Here is a 22547-nt window from a genome sequence, read left to right as displayed (position 1 = left end):
CGCATCAAGAACAGAAGTAAGATTCCAAACCATCTCAAGAACCTGAAATATTGAGCCGAAACCAACAAGATGAAATTCAGCAGGGATAAATGTAACAAAAAATAGGTGAGGTGGAATTGGGGAAAGAAACCTGGCTTGGAAGCAGTACATGTGAAAAGTATTTAGGTGTCTTCATGGATCAGCCTGTGAACCAGCAGTGATAATGACAGAGGGGCAGTCTTAGGTTTCGTTAACACAAGCGTAATTCCAAGATCAGGCGAAGCAATAGTTACGCTATGTTCTGCGTTGGCTGGCCCACATCTAAAGTCCCGAGTGCCACATTTTAGAAAGGACACTGACGAAGTCAAGGATGTCTAGAAGAGGGCAGCCAGAATGATAAGGTGTTTGGAAACCAATGTTCTATGAATGGTGGAAATAGGAGAGGTAGGACTGGATAAAATTAAGGGGAGACAATCAGCAGGGCTATCACACAGAAGATGGAACAGACTTGTTTTCCCTGTCGCTCTAGAAATCAGGACTAGAACCGTATTGAAGGCAAGCGGGTTCCAGCTAAGTGTTAGGAGAGCCTTCCAAATGGTAAAAGATGTTCAGCATTGGACTGACTGGGAGATGGTAGACTCTTCTTTGCATTTAAGCAGAGGATGGATGGCCATCTGTCCGGGGTACAGGAGAGGCATTCGGCATAGAGCAGGTGGTTGGATTAAGGGGTCCCTTCCTATTCTATGAGCCTAAACATTTCTCAGCCTCACCCAGCCCCTATATATGCTTGCTATGTGTCTTACCAAACCGGGGGGGGGGGGGGTCTGGAGAATTACAAGATAACCCACACAAAGAGCTTCAGTCACACACAAAGCTATGTGAACTTATTGTTTGCAGCCTTGGTAGCAACACGAGGCCACTGCGTATTCTGGGTGCATCCATAAGGCTCCTAGGCTACAGCTGCACCTATAGCTTAAGGTACATTTCTTATTATCACAGTTGAACTAGAAAAACCTCCGGCATTACTTATTACATTTTGTAGTTCTGCAGTGGCACATAAAGGGTGGTCAGATCTCTGGACAGGAGAGAACACAGAACGCTGCTTTGTCTGCCTTGCTTTTCTTATTGTGCACAATGGAAATTGGGTTGTTTAGGAAACAACTAGGAAAGTATTTAAACAAGAGATCAATATGAATCCCCTGGAAGAAATAAAGAAAAGACTCTTGACCCCACATGGCAGTCTTTGGATTCAAAGTCTGAGTTATTGGTCCGGAAAACTAGCAAATTTCAACGTGGATTTTATGCCTTAAGCCTCCCTAGGTTCAGGACGTATCAGAACGTAGATGCAGGGAAGATTATCCTGGCAAGCAGGCTTTCATCTTTCTCTTTTTACAGCAAGTGCTTTAAATAAAGGCCCTTCCTTCCACGGACTAATCACATCCAATTGTAGCCTTAGCAGCGCTTTTGTTCCTTGCCTGCAGACAGCAGCTGAGAGGGGGAAGCAATTTTGGAAGAATGCTGCTAACTTTGCAGGGTTGCAAGGCATGTCAGGAGCACTGTTCTACCCTTTGTAGCCAATACTGGTCTCCGACGGGCTGGTCGACTCTGGACTCTGCAGGCTCTGGTTCTGCCAAGTTCAACCTGCCACATGACAGGCTCTGCCCATTCCTCTTCATACTCCTAACTCTTCTCCCGACCTTCCAGTTGTCTCCAGGCTGCCATTGATCTACCGTATTTTTCGCTCTATAACACGCACCTGACCATAACACGCACGTAGTTTTTAGAGGAGGAAAACAAGAAAAAAAATATTCTAAACGAAACAGTGGATATATGATTTTTGTGGTTCATGCTGTGGCCACAGACACGTGATCTGACAGTGAGTTTGGAGTAGCCCAATGCAAAAAATCCTGAGGATCCATGTGGATCCATGCTTTGTAACCACAGAGGAGGGAAGGAAGGGGAACCATGGATCCTCTGCTCACGACTGCAGATCCCCCCCGCCACCCGCAGGCATTCGCTAAGAAACACGCACAGACATTTCCCCTTACTTTCTAGGAGGAAAAAAGTGAGTGTTATGGTGCAAAAAATACGGTACCTCTTTCTGCCACCAGAGGCTGGTCCATTAGGGCAATTGGTGCCCTGTCCTGCCAATCAACTTCCTCTTTCTCAGGCTCAGTGATGTGCCGTAGAACTCAGGAAAATGGGGACAAAACCAGAATTACTGTTGGCTCTGCCTGTCATTTATAATAATAATTTATTATTTGTACCCCGCTCCCATCTGGCTGGGTTTCCACAGCCAGTCTGGGTGGCTTCCAACAAAGATTAAGACATTAAAGTGTCACACATTAAAAACTTCCCTGAACAGGGCTGCCTTCAGATGTCTTCTAAATGTTAGGTAGTTGTTTATCTCTTTGACATCTGGTGGGAGGGCAGGCGCCACCACCGAGAAGGCCCTCTGCCTGGTTCCCTGCAACTTGGCTTCTCGCAGTGAGGGAACCGCCAGAAGACCCTCGGCGCTGGACCTCAGCGTCCGGGTAGAATAATGGTGGTGGAGAAGCTCCTTCAGGTACACTGGGCGGAGGCTCTGGCTCCACATACTGCTGGACTCCCTGCTTTTTCTGGCCCCCCCCCCAAATCCCACGGACACCCCCCCTCCACTGTTTCCTTGCTCAGTCTATTTCTCTCCTGGCTGCTCCAGCTTTGCCATTGCCAATGGGGCCAGTACTCACCATTACTTGAGAAGAGTGGACTGTGGAACTCCCTGCCAAGAGACTGGAAGGCCTCTTTTGCAAAAATGTTTGCAAAAACATTAGAGGCAGGCGCTTAACCTGCCCATCTGTTCTTTTTCATTCCCTTGCCTTGTTCGTGAAAGTGTTTTATCTGCTGCCTCTTTTCTTTGCTGCCTTTTAATTTTTTTTATTTAGATCGTACACTAGCCTGAGCATCTCTTTGAATGGAAAGGTAGCATCTTCTGTAAATACTGTAATAAATAATTTTAACATTTTATCTTAAGCATCACAAATTGCTTTCGAGCTTATCCCTTTCAAAGCATTTTCAAAGCTCTTACACATCTTATGAAAACGTCCAAAATAAGGGCGTTTTTGGATTCTTTTGCTTTTATCTTGAACCCCCCCCCCCCGAACTGCCCTGAGAGCTTTGGATGAAGGGTGGTAAGTAAAGGTAATGGGACCCCTGACCATTAGGTCCAGTCGTGACCGACTATGGGGTTGCGGCGCTCATCTCGCTTTATTGGCCAAGGGAGCCGGCGTACAGCTTCCGGGTCATGTGGCCAGCATGACTAAGCCACTTTTGGTGAACCAGAGCAGCGCACGGAAATGCCATTTACCTTCCCGCCAGAGCGGTGTCTATTTATCTACTTGCACTCGTGTGCTTTCGAACTGCTAGGTTGGCAGGAGCAGGGACCGAGCAATGGGAGCTCACTCCGTCGTGGGGATTCCAACCACCTTCTGACTGGCAAGCCCTAGGCTCTGTGGTTTAACCCACAGCGCCACCCACATCCTGAAGTGTGGTATACAAATGTAATAAATAATAATAATAATATCCAGAGAGAGAACAAGAGAGCTGTACTTCTGTAGGTTTTGGAATAATGTCGCTTTTTAAGAAGCTCAGTCCTAAGAACAAATGCAAAAGCTGCAGGCCGCATCCTTGCAGAGCCCTGAACTTTGGCTCAAAGCAAAACTCGGAGTGTATAAATACGGAGAGACTCACCTGGCACTACCATTACATATCTATAGGTGCAAGGAGAAAACATTCTTCTTTACCATGGGTGTAGACAGGATTTTGTTGGGGGGGGCAGCCTTTATGTTGGGCGGGGGGCAGAACCGAGTTATGTGCAACGCAGCTGATAAGTTAAACAGACAGCTGTTCTCTTTGGCGGTATCCTGAGATTGCCGTCTCCCATCTTTTTAGGACCACTTTTGTTTGAGACAGAAGCATCTCATCATTATTATTTATTGAATTTATACACCACCCTATAACTGGAGGTTTCGGGGCAGTTCTTTCCCTGGGGAGCCTTAGATAAAGGGCAGTATAGTCATAGCAATAATAAGTATAGTAATAGTAATAATAATTCTTTTGCAGCCTCCCCCCCTTTTCCCTCCTCCTCTAGAGAGCGGCCTTTGCAAAGTAATAGTAATAATATTAGTAATAGTAATAATAATAATTCTTTTTCAGCCTCCCCTTCTCCTCCTCCTCCAGAGAGCGAACTTCTAATAATAATAATAATAATAATAATAATAATAATAATAATAATTCTTTTTCAGACTCCCCCCTTCTCTTCAGAGCGGACTTCTAATAATAATAATAATAATAATAATAATAATAATTATTCATTTTCAGACTCCCCCCTTCTCTTCAGAGCGGACTTCTAATAGTAATAATAATAATTCTTTTTCAGCCTCCCCCCTTCTCCAGAGAGCGGACTTCGCATAATAATAATAATAATAATAATAATAATAATAATAATAATAATTCTATTTCAGCCTCCCCTTCTCCTCCTCCAGAGAGCGGACTTCTAATAATAATAATAATAATAATAATTCAGCCTCCCCCTTCTCCTCAGAGTGGGCTTCGCATAATAATAATAACAATAATAATAATTCTTTTTCAGCCTCCCCCCTTCTCTTCAGAGCGGACTTCGCATAATACTACTACTAATAATACTAATAATAATAATTCTTTTTCAGCTCCCCCTCTTCTCCTCTCCTGCCTCGTCGTCCCCAACCTCCGAGGTCTTTTCCAACTCCAGCCATCATCTCCCCGAGAGAGAGAAGGGCGCATTCCTGAAGGGCAGCCAGCGGCCGCCGAGAGAGAGCGAGAGCCAGCCCGCTGCCTCCCTCCTCCTCCTCCGCCGCCATCCCTCTCTCCCTCCCTCCCTTCTCCGGGGTTTCAGGAGCGAGCGGCGGCCTTTCCAGCTTCGCCCCCCTCAGCCGCCTCGCCAGAGCCTCGGCCTCCCTGCCGGCCCAGTCAAGACCGGCGAGGCCTGGCGCCGCGGCCTAGTCGTGAGCGGGAGCGCCGGGCTCGCCTTCCCCGGCATGCCGCTTCTCAGGTCCCAAGGGCGCAGGGGGCTTTGCCTGGCTGGGGAAAGAGGCCGCGTGATCCTCCCTACATCTTGAGGCCCTGCTTTTTTTTGCGCGCCCTCCTTTCCTAAGCGTGTGCTTTTTTAATATGTGTACATAAAAGGATATTTATATGTGCATCTTCTTTGGGCACCCCTGCTCCCTAAGCCTGTGCTATATATATATATTTATATATATGCATGTACAAAACGATATTTATATTGACATCTTCTCTCACTGGCCCATGAGGAGGTGAATGAAGTGAGAAGAGACTCCTGGTTTACTTCAGGGGATGCCAGGGGCTCAAGAAAAGTCCCTTTTGCCTTTCGGAGCGGCTGCTCCGTCCTTTCAGGTCTTCCGCTGGATCCAGTCAGTGCAAAACTCTCTCGGGTCTTGGATGGATTCGGGGAGAATGTCTTTGCAGAGCTGCAAGCCCCGGACTCAGTTGCGCAGGCTGCAGCCGTGCCCATTTCCCCCTCGAGGAAAGTGAACGGCAGCCGTTGGTGAGCACGAATCTTCTCCGTTTGTCTCTTTGGAGTGCAAATTCCAGGGGGTGCTCTTGTGGGCTTTGCGCTCCCTGGACATGAATGCATGCGCAAGTAGAAGCTTCCTACCATGGCAGTTACAAATGATGCTCTTGCGGGCCATGCGCTGCCTAGGCTTGCTTGCTGACTTCAATGCATGCATGAGTAGATGTTTCCTACCATGGTACTGTAGTTAGAAATGATGCTCTTGTGGGCTTTGCGCTCCCTGGACTTGAATGCATGCGCAAGTAGAAGCTTCCTACAGTGGCAGTTACAAATGATGCTCTTGCGGGCCATGCGCTTCCTAGGCTTGCTTGCTGACTTCAATGCATGCGTGAGTAGATGTTTCCTACCATGGTACTGTAGTTAGAAATGATGCTCTTGTGGGCTTTGCGCTCCCTGGACATGAATGCATGCGCAAGTAGAAGCTTCCTACTGTGGCAGTTACAAATGATGCTCTTGCGGGCCATGCGCTCCCTAGGCTTGCTTGCTGACTTCACTGGGTGCATGAGTAGATGTTTACTACCATGGTACTGTAGTTACAAATGATGCTCTTGTGGGCTTTGCGCTCCCTAGGCTTGCTTGCTGACTTCAATGCATGCGTGAGTAGAGGTTTCCTACCATGGTACAGTGGTACCTCTGGTTGCAGACGGGATCCGTTCCGGAGGCCCATTCGCAACATGAGCAGAATCCAACCCGCGTCTGCACGTGTCGCGATTCGCTGCTTCTGCGCATGATGTCATTTTGTGTATCTGCACATGCGCAAGCAGTGAAAACCCGAAGTAACCCTTTTTGGTACTTCCGGGTCGCCGCGGGACCCAACCTGAAAAAAGGTAACGTGAAGCAAACGTAACATGAGGTATGACTGTACTGTAATTAGAAATGATGCTCTTGTGGGCTTTGCGCTCCCTGGACTTGAATGCATGCGCAAGTAGAAGCTTCCTACTGTGACAGAAATGAGGCTGGGGCTTAGATGGAGAAGGTGAGGCAACAGCTGCTGGCTCAAGAATTGGGTTGTGTGTGAGCAAGATGGTTCGGCAAAGGAAGTTGACAGGTCCTGAACCTCAGAGAATCATAGAGTTGGACGAGACCACAAGGGCCATCGAGTCCAACCCCCTGCCAAGCAGGAAAGACCATCAGAGCACTCCTGACATATGGTTGTCAAGCCTCTGCTTAAAGACCTCCAAAGAAGGAGACTCCACCACACTCCTTGGCAGCAAATTCCACTGTCGAACAGCTCTTACTGTCAGGAAGTTCTTCCTAATGTTTAGGTGGAATCTTCTTTCTTGTAGTTTGGATCCATTGCTCCGTGTCCGCTTCTCTGGAGCAGCAGAAAACAACCTTTCTCCCTCCTCCATGTGACATCCTTTTATATATTTGAACATGGCTATCATATCACCCCTTAACCTCCTCTTCTCCAGGCTAAATATGCCCAGCTCCCTTAGCCGTTCCTCATAAGGCATCGTTTCCAGGCCTTTGACCATTTCGGTAGCCCTCCTCTGGACACGTTCCAGTTTGTCAGTGTCCTTCTTGAACTGTGGTGCCCAGAACTGGACACAGTACTCCAGGTGAGGTCTGACCAGAGCAGAAAACAGTGGCACTATTACTTGCCTTGGTCTAGATGCTATACTCCTATTGATGCAGCCCAGAATTGCATTGGCTTTTTTAGCTGCCGCGTCACACTGTTGGCTCATGTCAAGTTTGTGGTCAACCAAGACTCCTAGATCCTTTTCACATGTACTGCTCTCAAGCCAGGTGTCACCCATCTTGTATTTGTGCCCCTCATTTTTTTTGCCCAAGTGCAATACTTTACATTTCTCCCTGTTAAAATTCATCTTGTTTGTTTTGGCCCAAACGAAGTCGGTTTGAAACCAAGAGCTCTGTCTCATTGCTCTATCTACAGCAGTGGCCCTCAAAGGGGTGCGGTGTGCCACATTGGTGTGGCAGGAGGACGAGATGGCAAAAGTGGAGCATCCATGTTGTGTAGCACCATCCTCTTGCATTTTTCATTGCGGGGATGGTTTCTAGGAAGAACTCTCGTTCTTTCCCTCTCGGTTTGCTGTGATTAGTGTCCCTGAGCCAGTCTGGGGGCAGCTATTAAGTGTTTCAGAACGCCCCCCATCCAATCACGTCATTTGTTTGTGCGATGCATAAACCATGGTTTGTAGCGTTGCGTGAACATGGCCATGGTTTCCTCTGTCTTGAATACAAGGTTAGCGATTGACTGTAGCTACACGCAGCTTGCATTGGCTTCTGACACATTCTCCGTTAAACCGTGTTGCCCTGTTCTAAATCCAAATTGTGCATAATAGGCAGTGGGACGGTGCAAAAGTAAGAAGGAAACTGTTCTTTTCTATGCCTTTGAAAAGAGCGGCATGAACATGCCGGTTGCCATGGGCACAGTGCTCCTTTTTCATGCTTGCCTGCTTGTTGCTGCTGCAACCACCCAGTAGAGCAGCGAGGGGGGAAAAAAGCTCTTAATTCCATGGCCCCCTCCTTTGCAAACCTTTTTCCAACCCGGAGTATATTTCAGATGTTTAAAGCATGCTGTGGACATTGTTGAGATAGCTTTGTTGGAGATGGCTGTGGAAGCTGATAACTGGGAGAGGTGCAGAGCTGAGAATGTGTGAAGAGGCTGGATATTTAGGAGAGTCCCTCCCCTAAGGGCCCTGCAGCTCTGTTTTGTCCCCTCCCTCAGTGCTGTAGCATCAAAACTGCAAGTTTTGTAGTACCGTTTTATTTCCTGGCCGGATTATCCATGGATTGAGGAAATCCAAATTTAGCAGGTGGAAAGTGTGGATTGCCACTTGGATGAGGAGGATGTTTTGTAGATGTGACAAAAAAAAGAGACACAAAATGTTTCAAATCCACAATAAACTCCAGTGTTGATGAGACTTTACGAAGGGGTGAGTTGCTTTTTGGGGGGTAATTGTGCCCCAAAGCACCACTCCTGAGAAACAAAAGTAACTCAGCAAGACCCAAAATTATTCTTCCTCCTACTTACTGTGTTAGGATTTTGCTGTGAGCCATTCTCCGAGTCAGAGAGGTCTGACTAGAGAAAGAGAGAGAATTTCTCTAGTAGAGAGATCTGCACTATCTGTTATTTCTATGTGATGGAACATGGAAAACTATTCTGTGAATTCCTTACATCTGGAAAGCCAACAGTTGTACTAAACTCACTGTGACAGCTACTAGTTATGATATAGCAGGGCCTTCTCTATACCATGATTTTGCCAAAATTAAAGGGGGGGACCAATTTTTTGCTATTGGTCAGAATATCTTTTCTTCCAAAGACTCTCTTTGCTTTTTAAAAAAAGGAAGTTTCTGGGTAGAGTTCATACTGTTTTTGAATCACTTTGCAAAATCTCAGGAATTAAGTGTGGATCTGAATGAGGTGCAAAACAATCAGGATTGTGTGTGTTGTGATTCTGCAGGCATGCAGTAAAAACACGCAGTGTGGTTCTACTTGGAATTAAGGCCCACTGAATTCAATGAGACTTGCTCCAAGGTAAATGCATTTAAGATTCCAGCCATGAAATGTGGTATGGGATGCAGAATGGGCCTTTCTGAGGTTCTCTGCTTTCATTTGAAAAACAAGGAAGTTTCTTTCAGCTGCTAATAGATAGATGCTTCAAAGAATGGCTGCTTAAAAACCAGAGTGCTGGCTGAATAAATGACCAGGTGGCTATGAGCAGGTCTTCAGTGCCCTGCAAAACTCCTTGCACTTTCATATGACTGAGCAAAACCAGAATATATTAGGCAAAATAATAAAACTGAAGACTAAATTATGTTAAATTGCTGTTTGCTCTATTTACATAATGCATGTAGGCTGTAAGATTCTGCTTTTCTTGACAGAAAATCTGGATTATGATTTGGGTATGTAGTAAATATGACCCTGGGAGTGACTACAGAGTGGGCCTTTAATTCTCACTGTGCTGCTTTTCTGTCCCCGTGGTTGGAGAGAACAGAATAAATGGTGTAAAATCAACGAAATTCATAAATTTGCACAATTTAGGCAGGATTTTTTGTGTGCAGAATTTTGGTTATCTTGAATAATTATGGATATTTGAGTGCAGAGCATGAAACCCTCTAACTGGGTCCCTCTTAGGTTGGCCAGATACAAAGGAGAACAGAGGTTTTGCACCTTTGATAATTCCCAATTCTAGACAACTATTAAAGCTGCATCTAGCCAACCCTGCCCCCTGGTAAGGCCCTTCAGACAATGTTCTCTTGCCCAGCAAGCGTATTGAAACTTCTGTTATTGTTTCCCCCACGAAAAAGGTACCTCACCACCTGGAAGTGGGAGCATGGAAGGGAATTTTGCTACTGAAAAGAGAAGGACGCTGAACACCTTGAAGCAATGTGTCAGAAATATTCCTAGAGCGAAACAGCCTCCCGAGATCATTGATGATACAGGGGAGCATTTTCTCAACGGGCCGTCCTGGGTTCCACTGGGGCTGCTGCGGGATACAAGCAAGGGCACCTCTGTTCTGGAGTCCAAAGTTAAAGCTCTGAAGGAGAAGAGGAGTGCCGTCCACAGGCAGGCGGAGGCAGCACCCCAGGAGCGGGCTTCTCCCAAAAAGGCCAAGGCCCGGAAAGGGAAGCCGCTGACGGAGCCTGCTCCTCAGGATGCTGTGGTGGAACCTCAGGCCCAGATCCGCACCTACCTGACAGATGTGCTGCTGGACAGCACTGACTACCCACGTCTCAAGCAGGAGGGATCTCAAGGGGCAGTACGTACAAGCCTGCTTGTTGACGAATTTGAACCTCTGAAGGGGTCTAAGGCGGCAGAAGAGCCTGCAAGCATGGGCTGGAGCTCATCCGAGGCATTCCAGAGGCTTCCAGGAAGCGACAGGATGGATAAAAGGGGCTCGTCAGGAAACGCAAAAAGGGCGTCGCAAAATGGCCTCTGTGGGGCCAGCTCCTTAAAGGACCTTTCCTTCAACCAGAAATATTTTGAGGATGGTATGGATTTTGAAAGCGGTCCTTTTCTCCACAAAGATGACGCCTGTGGGGCGGGAACAACCGGCCGCCTTTGGCGAACCGAGAGCTGGGACAGTCTCTGCAGCGGCGGAAGCAATGCCAGCACCCTGTCCCTGGCAGAGAGAGTGGAGAGGAACCGGTCGATGCTGCAGGAAATGTTGAGCGCGACGCAGTTTAATAGCCATTCTTTGAGGGAGCTGCATACTCTGCGTCGTCACAAGAAGGATGGCCCAAGCCATGGGAGAGATGGGCCCAGTAACGGTATGTGGAAGCAGGGTGAAGAGGTTTCCAGAAACCGAACAGGATTTGCAACTTAGATGGGTAGTAGTGGGGAGAAATACTGTAAGAGCTCAGAAAGTACCGTATTTTTTGCTCTATAAGACTCACTTTTTCCCTCCTAAAAAGTAAGGGGAAATGTGTGTGCGTCTTATGGAGCGAATGCAGGCTGCGCAGCTGTCACAGAAGCCAGAACATCAAGAGGGATTGCTGCTTTCGCTGCCCAGCGATCCCTCTTGCTGTTCTGGCTTCTGAGATGCAGAATATATTTTTTCTTGTTTTCCTCCTCCAAAAACTAGGTGCGTCTTGTGGTCTGGTGCGTCTTATAGAGCGAAAAATATGGTATTGCAAAAAGGGGGGGGGGACCCGCCAGAACTGAATTTCCACCTCCCTCTCCACTTGATCCTTGCTTTTTCCTCCCCACCATGTCCCCAGCTTATGCTGTTCTTCCATTCTCCTCACCCTGCAATCCAGATGAGGACCCCTAGTCCATGTTGATGCCACAGATCCCTTTGCCTTTGGTCTTAAAAAAAAAGTAATTGTGGGGATGGGTTAAGATTTTTGTCACAACAACGGCATGTGAGAGGGGGCTGAATAGATTTAACCTCCCCCCCCCCCCCCGCAATATCCCAGCAAAAATGTCCCCTTCTCTGCTACTGTTAGCCCCAAGAAGGAAGCTTCCACTGGCACCAATGGGAACCAACTTCCTGGGCCTAATAGTAAGCACATACTCCCTCAAGAACGTAAGTCCCAGGATTCCTCAGTTGCTGCTGGTATTTTCTTTGCACTGGCAGGAGGAGCCTGCAGGTTTTGGCTGCTGGCTGGCAGCAGGAGGGAGCGACAAGTCCCATAATAACCAGGGACACTGAGGTCCCAGGGCAGTAGGAGCCAAGACTATTAATAGGATTTGCAAGCCCAAGCATAAATGTGCGTAAATGAGTTAGATCTCTGGTCTTCGGAGTGCAACAGTCATTAAATTTGAGAGGCCAGGAGCAGTTTCTCAAGGACATTTATCGCCCATGGAATAATTACTATATATGTATGCCATGTCTTGCAGTCAGATCAGGCAGCCAGAAATATACAAAGGGACCTAAAGAATACAAAGAGCCCATTCCTTTCCCCCACCCAAAAAGCAGACCAGGTATTTTGGCTTACAAGTTTGTACAGAGCCTAGAGTAGGATGCTTGGGTGGTGCAGAATTGGGACACTAAGAGCAGAATTGGGCCCAAATCTTTGGGGGTGAGGAACACTGAATATAAATAGCCTTTTCACACATATCATGCTGTATTTCATGCTGCTAAAGTATACAGAATAATAACACATACTTCTCTTGTCCTGTGTCTACAGAGATTCTGACAAATGATGTAGACTGGGATTCTGGAGTTTCATTACAGGATTCTGAAGGCTACAGGTAAGATTTCAGTGTCCTCATTCACCTGCTAAGGCAAGGAGACACAATCCAAGAATGCTGATAGCCATTTCTAACTTGGGACTTCACACTGGAGTTGACTGCATGTTTGCAGCTGTTTGTGTTCCCATTTAATTTGCGGTTCCCCAGATTCTTTTAGGAAAAAGATGTGCTTTAAATGATTGGCTCTAATCCCCACCCTCCAGACTGCTTGAATATGGATGAGGGTCATTGCAGACCACTTAATGATTTTTCTGCCTGTTGCAGCAATTGCAATACGCCATGTTAGATGGTGTATGATTTTTAATAGCATTTTTATAGCTTCTTTCATTTCTTATATATTGTATTTTCTAGAAATCAAATTGTAATGCAGTAAAATACGAAGGAAGAAATAAAAATACAATTAAAAGTCAGTGAGGACATATGGATATTCCATCTCCCATCTTCAACCACAAATCCACAGACGTGCCACAGACCGCACTTTGGGAACCGTTGCTTCAAATTACACTGTGGATGCGACGAGAGAGTGGTTTGCTTAAAGGCCATCGTAGTTGGTTTGCTGCTGAAAATAACATTACCGCCCCCCGGGCAAAACATCTGGGAAATTTTGAACTGAAATTACACAAGGGGCTTCTGCACATCACCGGGGGAGTGTTTTCCCTGTAAAACAGCAGTCGGCTTCATTGTGCTGCTGCTCCTTCCGAAAAACCTCAGCAGAGCAAGATGCGAGCCTCCGTATGTGCATCGCGAGGTGTGCAGGCTGCAGTGAAAGAGTTAAGCTCAGGCCAGCTGAAGTGAGTCTGTGAGCAGATTAAAATAATCACGAAGATTAGGGTGAAGACCAATAGGGGAAGGGTTTGAGCGAGAGGCATGTTGAGTGTGCAGAGAGAAATGGGTCACATGGTGAAACAGTGAAAGCTTTAAGATGGTGGAACCCCCCCCCCCACAACCACCCCCCCACCCCTTTCCTTTTCTAGTGCTGCAGTGCTCAGAAGATGGGAAGGGATAAAGAAAACCATTGCAGGCCGATGTTTGGCGCACCAGCAGCAATGCATGGAGTGGGCTTTGGACTCAGCACAGCATTAGAGGGTGGTACCAGCAGATCCAGCACAGGCTTTAGAGGAAGAGTTGTTTCTCAGAGTAGCTGCGTTGCAGGCGTGAGATTGTTCCACCCCACCCCAGGATCCCCAAGCGGCACAAGATTCCAGGGGTTGCAGGTGCCCTTACCAGGCTCTGTGCTCCCTTTGGAGACAACGAGGCACAGCAGAGACTGTGGTGTCTTGATGATACGTGGTTTAATTTATACATAGATACAGTCTGCACCTAGAGGGAGGGATTGCTGGCTATTCACATCCTATGCGGTCTGGTTTCTGCCTTAAGGGCAGCTTTGGATGAAAGGACTGTAAAAGCCATCCTCTGGGTCTCTTTGTTCCAGCCTGCCATCCCTAGCTCATGTGGAGCGCTGACCCTCTTCCTCCTCTCCATTGCTAACCAACTCCAAGGACCTCCCAACAACCTGTGCCATTCAAAGTTGAAACCCTAAACCTCTGGTGGTTTCCTGGACAGGCCACTGGTGGCCTTTGTCCCCTGCTAATGGCCCATCTAGCTAGCTCTGCCTGAGCTGGCTTAGCTTGTTAGCATAGGTAAATCCAGGGGTGTTGCACGTTTGGCAAAATTTAACCAAATCTTGATTAATTCTAGCCCTCCCCCCAAACCCATAACATAATCCCAGGTTCAATCCCTGGGATCTCCAGATATGTCTGAAAGAAGCAGGACTGGGAGAGAATTGGATCCGACAGGCTGGAGAGATGCTGTCTGTCAGTAGACCAGAGCTTTCCAAACTGTGTGTCTCAACACGTTAGTGTGCCAGCTACAGTGTAGGTGTGTTGCGCAAATGCTCCCTGCGCTCCTCCCCGGATTGGAAAGGGGTTGGTTTCAGCATCTTGGGCTTGCTGATCAGAAGGTCTGCAGTTTGAATCCCCGCAACGGGGTGAGCTCCCGTTGCTCTTCCCCAGCTTCTGCCAACCTAGCAGTTCAAAAGCACACCAGTGCAAGTAGATAAATAGGTGCCGCTGCGGCAGGAAGGTAAATGGCGTTTCCGTGTGCTCTGGCACTTGACACGGTGTCCCATTGCGCCAGAAGCAGTTGAGTCCTGCTGGCCACCTGACCCTGAAAGCTGTGGACAAATGGCAATTCCCTTGGCCTGAAAGCCAGATGAGTGCCGCAACCCCATAGTCACCTTTGACTGGATTTAACAGTCCAGGGGTCCTTTACATTTCCCTCCCTTTACTGTGTTGCTAAATGATGCATGTCTAAAAAGTGTGTCACCAACGTGAAAAGTTTGGAATGCTCTGCAGTGGACCATTGGTGGGTCATTGCCTGATCTAAGGTGTGTCGCAACAGCAGCACTGTATCATTTTTAAAAATTAAGAAATTGGTCCCCAAATGCATGCTCTGTCTAATGGCGAGTCCTGGGTTTGAAAAAAAGGTGAACACTGGTGTAGACAGTCCTGAGCTACATGGACCAAGAATCTAACTGAATATAAAGCAGGTTCTTAACCCATCTGGTGTAGTAGCCATAGCCTCTCATTTGCAGGGTAATCTTAATGATGTTTACTCAGAAGTATATTTGACGGCGCTTACTCCCTAGTCAGGATGGGTAGGGTTGTATATCTATATTGCTTAGTCCTGCTCAACCTTGAAGCTCACTATTAATATTGAATCAGCCACTGCTTCTCTGCTTACGTCTGCTATGCAAGGATGTTGCAAAGATAAAGCAGATTTAAAGAAGCCCATGGACACCACTCTGAATTCTTGAAGGAAGGGCAGAATACTAATATCTGTTTAAGAACAAACCCATCATTTTTGCTTTTTCTGTATCTGTAATTATTCTCTGTATGGTTTTTATTGTGTTATAAATCACTTTGGGACGCCTCCTGGGAAGCTGTTCATTAAATGAATAAAGACTGGTGCAAGTCAGTATTTATGGAGCAACACAATACCCTTTTCAGGGGAACAATTAAAACAAAACATCTCATCTAGGCATGTAGAGTGTGCTCCCTTGCTTTTTTTTGCGGGAGTGGGTGAGATTACTTCCTGAAGCGAGAAGATCCTTGGCCTCAAAACTCATTAGGCAAATGCTCCCTGGATTGTCTGTCTTGTTTGTTTGTTTGTTTTCCTTTTTCTTTAAACCAGAGTGACTCCATGAGTCTTGAGGTGACATACTTTGGGAATGTGGAAGCAATTTTGTAGAGAAGACCTATTGCCCATTATATGAATGTTGGCTTCTTAGTCTTGCCCTGATCTGTGGGGAAACTCAGTTCTTCAGGTTTATTTGGTGCAGGTGTGCTTGAAAGACCAGAGCTGGCCCCTGGCAACACAACTAGTGCTGTGTTCAGAAGATATGAATTTGCTAGTTGTGGGCACCTCCAGGATGCCTTTGACATCATATGTGCCAGAGAGCTAGCTATCTATCTATCTATCTATCTATCTATCTATCTATCTATCTATCATCTATCATCTATCTATCTATCATCTATCTATCTATCTATATCTATCTATCTATCTATCTATCTATCTATCTATCTATCTATCTATCTATCATCTATCTATCCCTATCTATCTATCATCTATCATCTCATCATCATCAATCTGTGTGTTGTTGTTTTTTTGAACAATGTATAGTCTTCCACTCCAGTGTTTTATTTTGTTTTTCTTTTTTTTTTAAATAATTTTTAATGATTTTCAAACATACAACAAACAAAACAAAACAAAACACATATCTCAAAAAACAAATACATACAAATAAAATAAAATTGACTTCCCCATACCTCCCTTTTGCCGCATCCTTGTTTTTCCATTTTTTTAACAACCCTTAAATCAATTTTTCTAATTAACTCTCTTTAGGATTTTCTTAAGATTAACATTTACAGCTGTAATTCTCTGTTTCTTACCCCTTAACATCTTACCAATCCACAATTTTGCAACAATTTTTAAGATATACTTTAAATTTTCCCCAGTCCTCCTCCACTGTCTCTTTCCTCTGGTCGCGGATTCTGCCGGTCATCTCTGCCAGTCCCATATATTCCGTCACCTTCGTCTGCCATTCTTCTAGAGTAGGTAGTTCTTGCATCTTCCAATACTTTGCCAACAGGATTCTTGCTGCTGTTGTTGCATACATAAAAAATGTCCTATCCTTTTTTCCACTCCAGTGTTTGGGGTACTGCAGAGCCTTCCAATTCTTTTAAAAATGTGCATGCAAGACTGCTTGGGGCTCTCTTCGGTCGGGATGGAGGGCAATTTTTAAGGCACTACCAAGTACATCTTTTTACTTGCTGTCATATGTAATTTAACGGCTTTAGTCTGGAATGTACAAATTTCAGCCTTAAATGCTTTGACCTCCCTGCAGCTTTTCATCCTGGCTGCGTGTCTAGAAATCAGTTTTGAGATGGATGTTATACCAAGCTGGCTATATCTTGACCTAAAAGATGCCACCTAGTGTGAACTCAGGCAGCTGCAGGGGACCTAAACCCAGCCTCCATGAGTGTGTTGTCTCCCCACCACACTGCTGCCACCGTCACTGTTAAACCACTCTTAATCCTTGTTATTTTTTTCCTAATCCTCCGCTGCTTCCTTGCTCCCTGCTGCTTTGCCTGCAGGGCCTTTGTTCCCAACCAGGAGCTGGAGCTGAGTCCCAGGCATGAACAGGCCAAGCAACTGCTGCAGAGAGCTCGCATGAAGGCCAGGACGAACCCGCTCCGAGCAAGCCATAGCATCCTGCCTACTGCCCCTCAGGAAAGGAGGTAAGGCCAGGGATTTATCCTGCTCTGGGCCTGGGAGGCAGATCAGGGAAGAGGGCAGGAAGGAAGGATCTGTACTGCGTTTCCTGTCCGCAGTCCTGCATTCCAGCTTTTGCATTTCTTGCCTTTTCATCTTTCACACTTGTAAACCGCCTGTGCTGTTCGCATCTATAGTTCTCCGCTCCCAAAATTCAATACACTGCCAACCATGTACCTGTCCGCTGTGCTTATTGCAGTGGCATAGCGTGGGTTGTCAGCACCCGGGGCAAGGCAAGTAATTTGCACCCCCTATCCCGTGGATTTGCGCCCCCTAACCCTAACCCCCAGATGTTGTGTGCGGTGCGGCCGGCCCCCCTTGCACCCCCCACGCTATGCCACTGGCTTATTGAATACATTTGTACCTAGTGCTAGCGGATTTTCTGCCAGCCACCCCCTATTGGGAGAGCTATATTGTCTATCTTACTTCATCTCATCAAGGTGTTAGCACGTACTGCCTAGTCTAAAACTATGGTCAGAGTGAGGTGCTATGCCAACTAATCAAGGAGAGCACCCCAGGAATTATAATGTGTGTTGATTCTGGACCAGGAAAACAACAACAATGTATGTGATGAAAAACATAACTTTGGATTGAGATGCAAACATTTGATGGAGTGAAATCATCGATTCTATTAATTGCAGTCACACCATTGATATGACTTTGTTGTTGTTCAGTCGTGTCCGACTCTTTGTGATCCCATGGACCAGAGCACGCCAGGCACTCCTGTCTTCCGCTGCCTCCTGCAGTTTAGTCAAACTCATGCTGGTAGCTTCGAGAACACTGTCCAACCATCTTGTCCTCTGTCGTCCCCTTCTCCTTGTGCCCTCCATCTTTCCCAACATCAGGGTCTTTTCCAGGGAGTCTTCTCTTCTCATGAGGTGGCCAAAGTATTGGAGCCTCAGCTTCACGATCTGATTCATATGACTTAGGCATCCATAATTACCAAAACAGGGACTAACTGGTTCCTGTAGAGAAATGTAGTCATGAATATAAACATAAGAACATATTATATGGCAAATTCACTTGACCGAACTTTTTAGAATAAGATTTAGGGGGAAAACGATGAGCACCGTTGTGACAGCTAAAAGGTCTTTCAGCACAGGAGGGGAAACATAACTTGACATGGTTGTTTACAAAATGTGTGGCAAGCTGCTGGATCTCATGGGAAACTGAATTCCTGGTCACTGTGCTGTGAAACCGTTGTTTAATGCTAAACAAACCAGTGTGCTGATCTTTTGTTGTGCAACAGATGAGGGTATCGCTCACTCTCACATGGCCGGCACACCAAAGATTATTGTAAGCGCTAGTGGAACACACTCTCTATACCCTATGCCAAGCACACTGGCAGCTTATGCAGAGTTATTGAATCTGGAGGATTATGTTGATTTTATTTCATGACAACAAGAGAGGCGCCAGCTATAAGATCTTTGCATCGAGGCACACTTGTGGTGTTTGCTGAACAATATCAAACATCGTCTCTAGAGAAAAACGAAAACATAACCTCCACCAGCAAACTTTCCCCTGTCTCTTGCATCGTTGCTCTATATTCTGCCCTTCCTCCTATGCTCTGCAGGAAAAGAAAGCACTTTTAATATAAATAGCACAGGTGCTCCAGATCCCATAGAAAATGATCACATGGATCTAAGAAGCGTACGTGACTGCCGGCTGGGTGTCTTGGCCTAACTGAAATCTGACTTGGAGATGTAGCCACTCCTAAGACCAAGGCTAGCATGTAAGGAGAGCACTTGAAGTTTTTCCTATAGCTGTAGGGAACTAGAATAAATCAAGGAGTCAGCGGGGGCCTGACATCAGCAAGTCCTCTTTAACAGCGCCATCTGGTTACTTGCAGTTGCTGTATGTTGAGCATGAGTAGTATCATTGCTGAGCTATCCAGTCCCGAGCCACCCTTGATTTTAAAAGTGTAAATCCATCTCGCCGATTTGCTGACACATGCTTTTTTTTTAAGCCTTGAGACTCTGAAGCCATTGGCTTTGCAGAAAACAAGCCTGTTGGTCAATCTTAACCGGTTCCTTGGATCTTCCCCTCATTCAGTACACATCCATAACCTCTGAGCGGCCCTTCCTGCTAGAATGAGAATGCAGCTGCAGAGAGTATTGGCACAACATTGGGATCCTGGTGAAGGAGTTGCCAGATTCAATGTCCGTGTGATGCTTGCAAGGCAGTCAGGATACATTTATCTTGCTGAACGGATCTTGGAAGAAAGGAGATAAGCTCAGGCCATTGTTTCTCAAACTTGGGTCCCCAGCTGTTGTTGGACTACAACTCCCATCATCCCTGACCGCTGGTCCTGCTAACTAGGGATGATGGGAGTTGTAGTCCAACAGTTTGAGAAACCCTGTGTGCAAGTAGAGAAGTTACAAGTACCACCTTGGTAAGCGTCCTGGGTGCTCTTTAAGCCAAGTGGTGCCCTCTGCCCAGCATTTGGAGGGTAGGATGATCAATGTGAGCAGGCCCACAGTCTTACTCTGTCTGTTGTGTGCCTCAGGGATGGCTGCGGGATCTCTGCTGCAGACGCAAAGAACTTTGCTCTGAAGGATGGCGACCCCCACGCCGGCGGCAACCTGAGCGACTCGTCCAGCGGGGAATCCAGCAGCGAGCAGCAAAGGAAGCGAGGGCCGTCCCCGTCCCGAGTGCGTTTCGAAGATGAGTCTGCGCGGGATGCCGAAGTCCGCTACTTGGAGCGCCTGCAGCTGCGTCAGAAGCGGGTGTTGGATTCGGTCCTCCTGTCTCTGGGCCGCGGCCCGCTGGTCTCCAAACCGGACCTTTCGGATTACATCAACGGTGAGCTTCACCGCAAAGAGAGCGGCAGCAGCAAACCCGGCTGGGAACAGCAAGGCAGCAGGGGGCGCTCCGAGAAGAGGAAGCCTCTGGTGGTCAACGAGGAAGGCAAGTGTAGCGCATGCGGGTCTTACGTCAGGAATCTGGCAGCCAGTCAGAACCCAGATACCGGAGCAAAGCAGACTGCAAAGAGCATGCATCAGTCTTGCAACATCCCCCGAGAGGGCAAGGAGCTAGTTCGGGCCAATGAAAACAAAGAGCTCAACGCTACCCAGGAGGACTCGCGAACCAGGGCTTTGGGTCCCAAAGGAACTCCGCTGTGGATCCTTCCTTCCCGCCAGCGTGTTTACACAGAGCGCATCAAGGAGACGTACATAGGGGAAGTGACTTGCATAGATGAGGTAGATTCTGCTCTGGACAGCACCACCGATACATCAGACAGCTACAGGACGGACAGCGAGGAGGCTGGGGCCAACAGCCAACGGTCAGTGGTCAAAAGCTCCCGGCACGGTGGGCCTGGTCCGGATCCCAGGCCGTTTTCCCCTTCAGAGGGGGAAGCCAAGAACAGGAAGGCCAACGGGGAGAGGCCCAGAGCAGATGGCAGCTGCCGTGCTAGTGGAGGGGAAATTGTGCCTCGCAGAGGGGAAATTGAATCGAGGGCTAATCAAGCCAACGACTGTTCCTTGAAGGGGGCCTCTGAAGTCAGAGATCAGGTGACCAAAATGGCAGCCGGTAAGGCAGAAGCCAGAAGCAACCAGCCGGTAGATCTGTATCAACTGGTGAAGAAAGACAGGATGCGGGAACATGCAAAGCTGTCCAAGGCCCCATTAAAGCAAGCCGCACCCACCTCCCACCCTCAGCAGTTGCCTTCCCATCTGGTCCCTGATGGTGCCGCAGACTCCGCGAACAAGAAGCCGGTGGAAACTTCCAACCGAACTCGTCGGCCAACGAACAATTTAAGTCAAGCCAAGCAAGAGCAGGGCCCTTCCCAGCAGCTAACTGAAGAGATGAGTGCCGGCTACAACTTTGCTTACCGAATTCCTGCCCCACCCACCACTGGAAAAGCACATCCTTCCCCTATGCCTTACAGGAGGGCTGCTCTGAGCGGCAGCCACAAGCTCACTAGCCAGGATCCTGGGCGGGTGGACCAAGCCAACGAACTATCAATTTACTCGGCCTCCCCTAATGTGTGTGTGTCTGGACAGGAGGAGGAGAGTGGCCAGCAGAGTCCAAAGATGCTCTCCAAGAACCAGCTCCTGGCCTTGTCCACCAACAACTGCAACAACACATATGCCAAGCACGAGCCAAAAACCTTAGTGACTGCTACGGTGAAGAGCAGAGAAGAACAGCCCCAGGAGAGACAGAAACTGGGGGAAAATCAAGGTAAGAGGTAATGTTGCCCATTGGACAACTGTAGAGAGGGCATCATGGTCTAGCAAGGTAGTTCAGAATTTGTATTCTAGGTAATTTGTGCAAGTCAGATTGATTTATTCAGAGTTATTGAACTTGCATGGATTTGCTTATTTTGCATGCCTGACCCTGACTGTGAATACAGTATTTAAGTTTTTCCGCAAATTTTGATTAAGGGTACCTTTAGGGTGGGTGAAAAGGAACCAAGAGCTAAGCAAAGGGGGGGGGGAGCATCCTCCATGAACTTCCTTTTAAAGCAACCTAAATTTTGGTGGTCATCACAGGATCTTGCGGCTGCAAATTTCGAGGTTTAATAAGGTGGCATGCGGATAAGAAAAAAACGGTGGTGCCTTTGTGGGTATTTCCTCTTGCTTTCCAAATCTGCTGTTGCAACCAGGACTAGAAAGCCTATTTTCAGGGGCAGGGAATGTGGAGACGCCCAAGATGCTGTCCCTAACTGGGCAGCTGTGAATTGCAGAAGATCACCTGTTTTAGCGGACGAGGAATGCAGATGAATTACCTGTTTCAGCATTAAAACATAGTTCCAGTTACCAAGCAGTTACAAAACACCTGAATAGTAGTTATGATTTCTTTTATATGAAAAAGAGCCAATAAACACCTTGGTTTCCAGGTGTCAGTTGGAAATTTAAGTAGATCTTAGCGTGCCTGAAAAGTTAGGTTTTTCTCAAAAATTACCAGGCTTTAATTAAGTTTAGTCACATGTCATATAACAGAGACAGTTTCTGGAAAACCCCATTTTCCACTAGATACAAATTCCTCACATCTTGATTCAGAATGGGCATGCTTGTTCTTCCCTAGCGCTTTCAGAGAATTCTCCAAAAAAGCTTTTAGCAGGCTCATTCTTTCCAAGTAATTCCCTGCAGATGTTTTTTGCTCCTCCAGAGGAGCTAAATGAGCTCTATTCAGCAGTCACAACCAAGTGGCGCACTGTAGTCGTGCTGTTGATGTAGCATGTGTATCATTTTTGTGGACATCATAGTTGCCAAACTGCAGCGATGTGCCTGTTGCACATAACTTCTGCTTCTACTGGAGATGTGCCTTAGTCAAACCTTAGCATGAGGGTGATGGAAAGCACAAAGTTTGGTCACTGAAAATGCAATCGTTCAGACTTCTCTTCATGATTCAGAACCTTATTTTCCCCCTGCTCCGTGTTTAACCCATTTCTGCAAAACCTGTTTATTTAACTTAAAAGGTTAAAAGTCATTACGTCCTCACAAGCAATTGCAGTTGGGG

General features: G+C 47.0%; 1 protein-coding gene across 2 annotated transcripts in view; it reads left to right on the top strand.

The window, feature by feature from the left end:
* The first annotated feature begins 9862 nt into the window (after positions 1-9862).
* KIAA1614 overlaps positions 9863-22547 on the top strand; it is a 32896-nt gene continuing 20211 nt past the window's right edge. Inside the window, exons 1-5 of one of the 2 annotated variants that reach the window (XM_081915032.1) lie at positions 9863-10825; positions 11898-11981; positions 12188-12251; positions 16907-17050; positions 19591-21266. In XM_081915032.1, coding sequence (XP_081771158.1) covers positions 9889-10825; positions 11898-11981; positions 12188-12251; positions 16907-17050; positions 19591-21266 — 2905 coding nt within the window. In that variant the 5' untranslated portion in view covers positions 9863-9888. The remainder of the gene's footprint in view (positions 10826-11897; positions 11982-12187; positions 12252-16906; positions 17051-19590; positions 21267-22547) is intronic. The other variant, XM_081915033.1, reaches the window with a different exon arrangement.

This window comes from Podarcis melisellensis (assembly GCF_964234715.1).
Source record: "Podarcis melisellensis genome assembly, chromosome: 6".
Taxonomy (NCBI): Eukaryota; Metazoa; Chordata; class Lepidosauria; order Squamata; family Lacertidae; genus Podarcis; species Podarcis melisellensis.
Note: the sequence above shows the minus strand (reverse complement) of the source record. Positions and strands in the feature narration are given on the sequence as shown.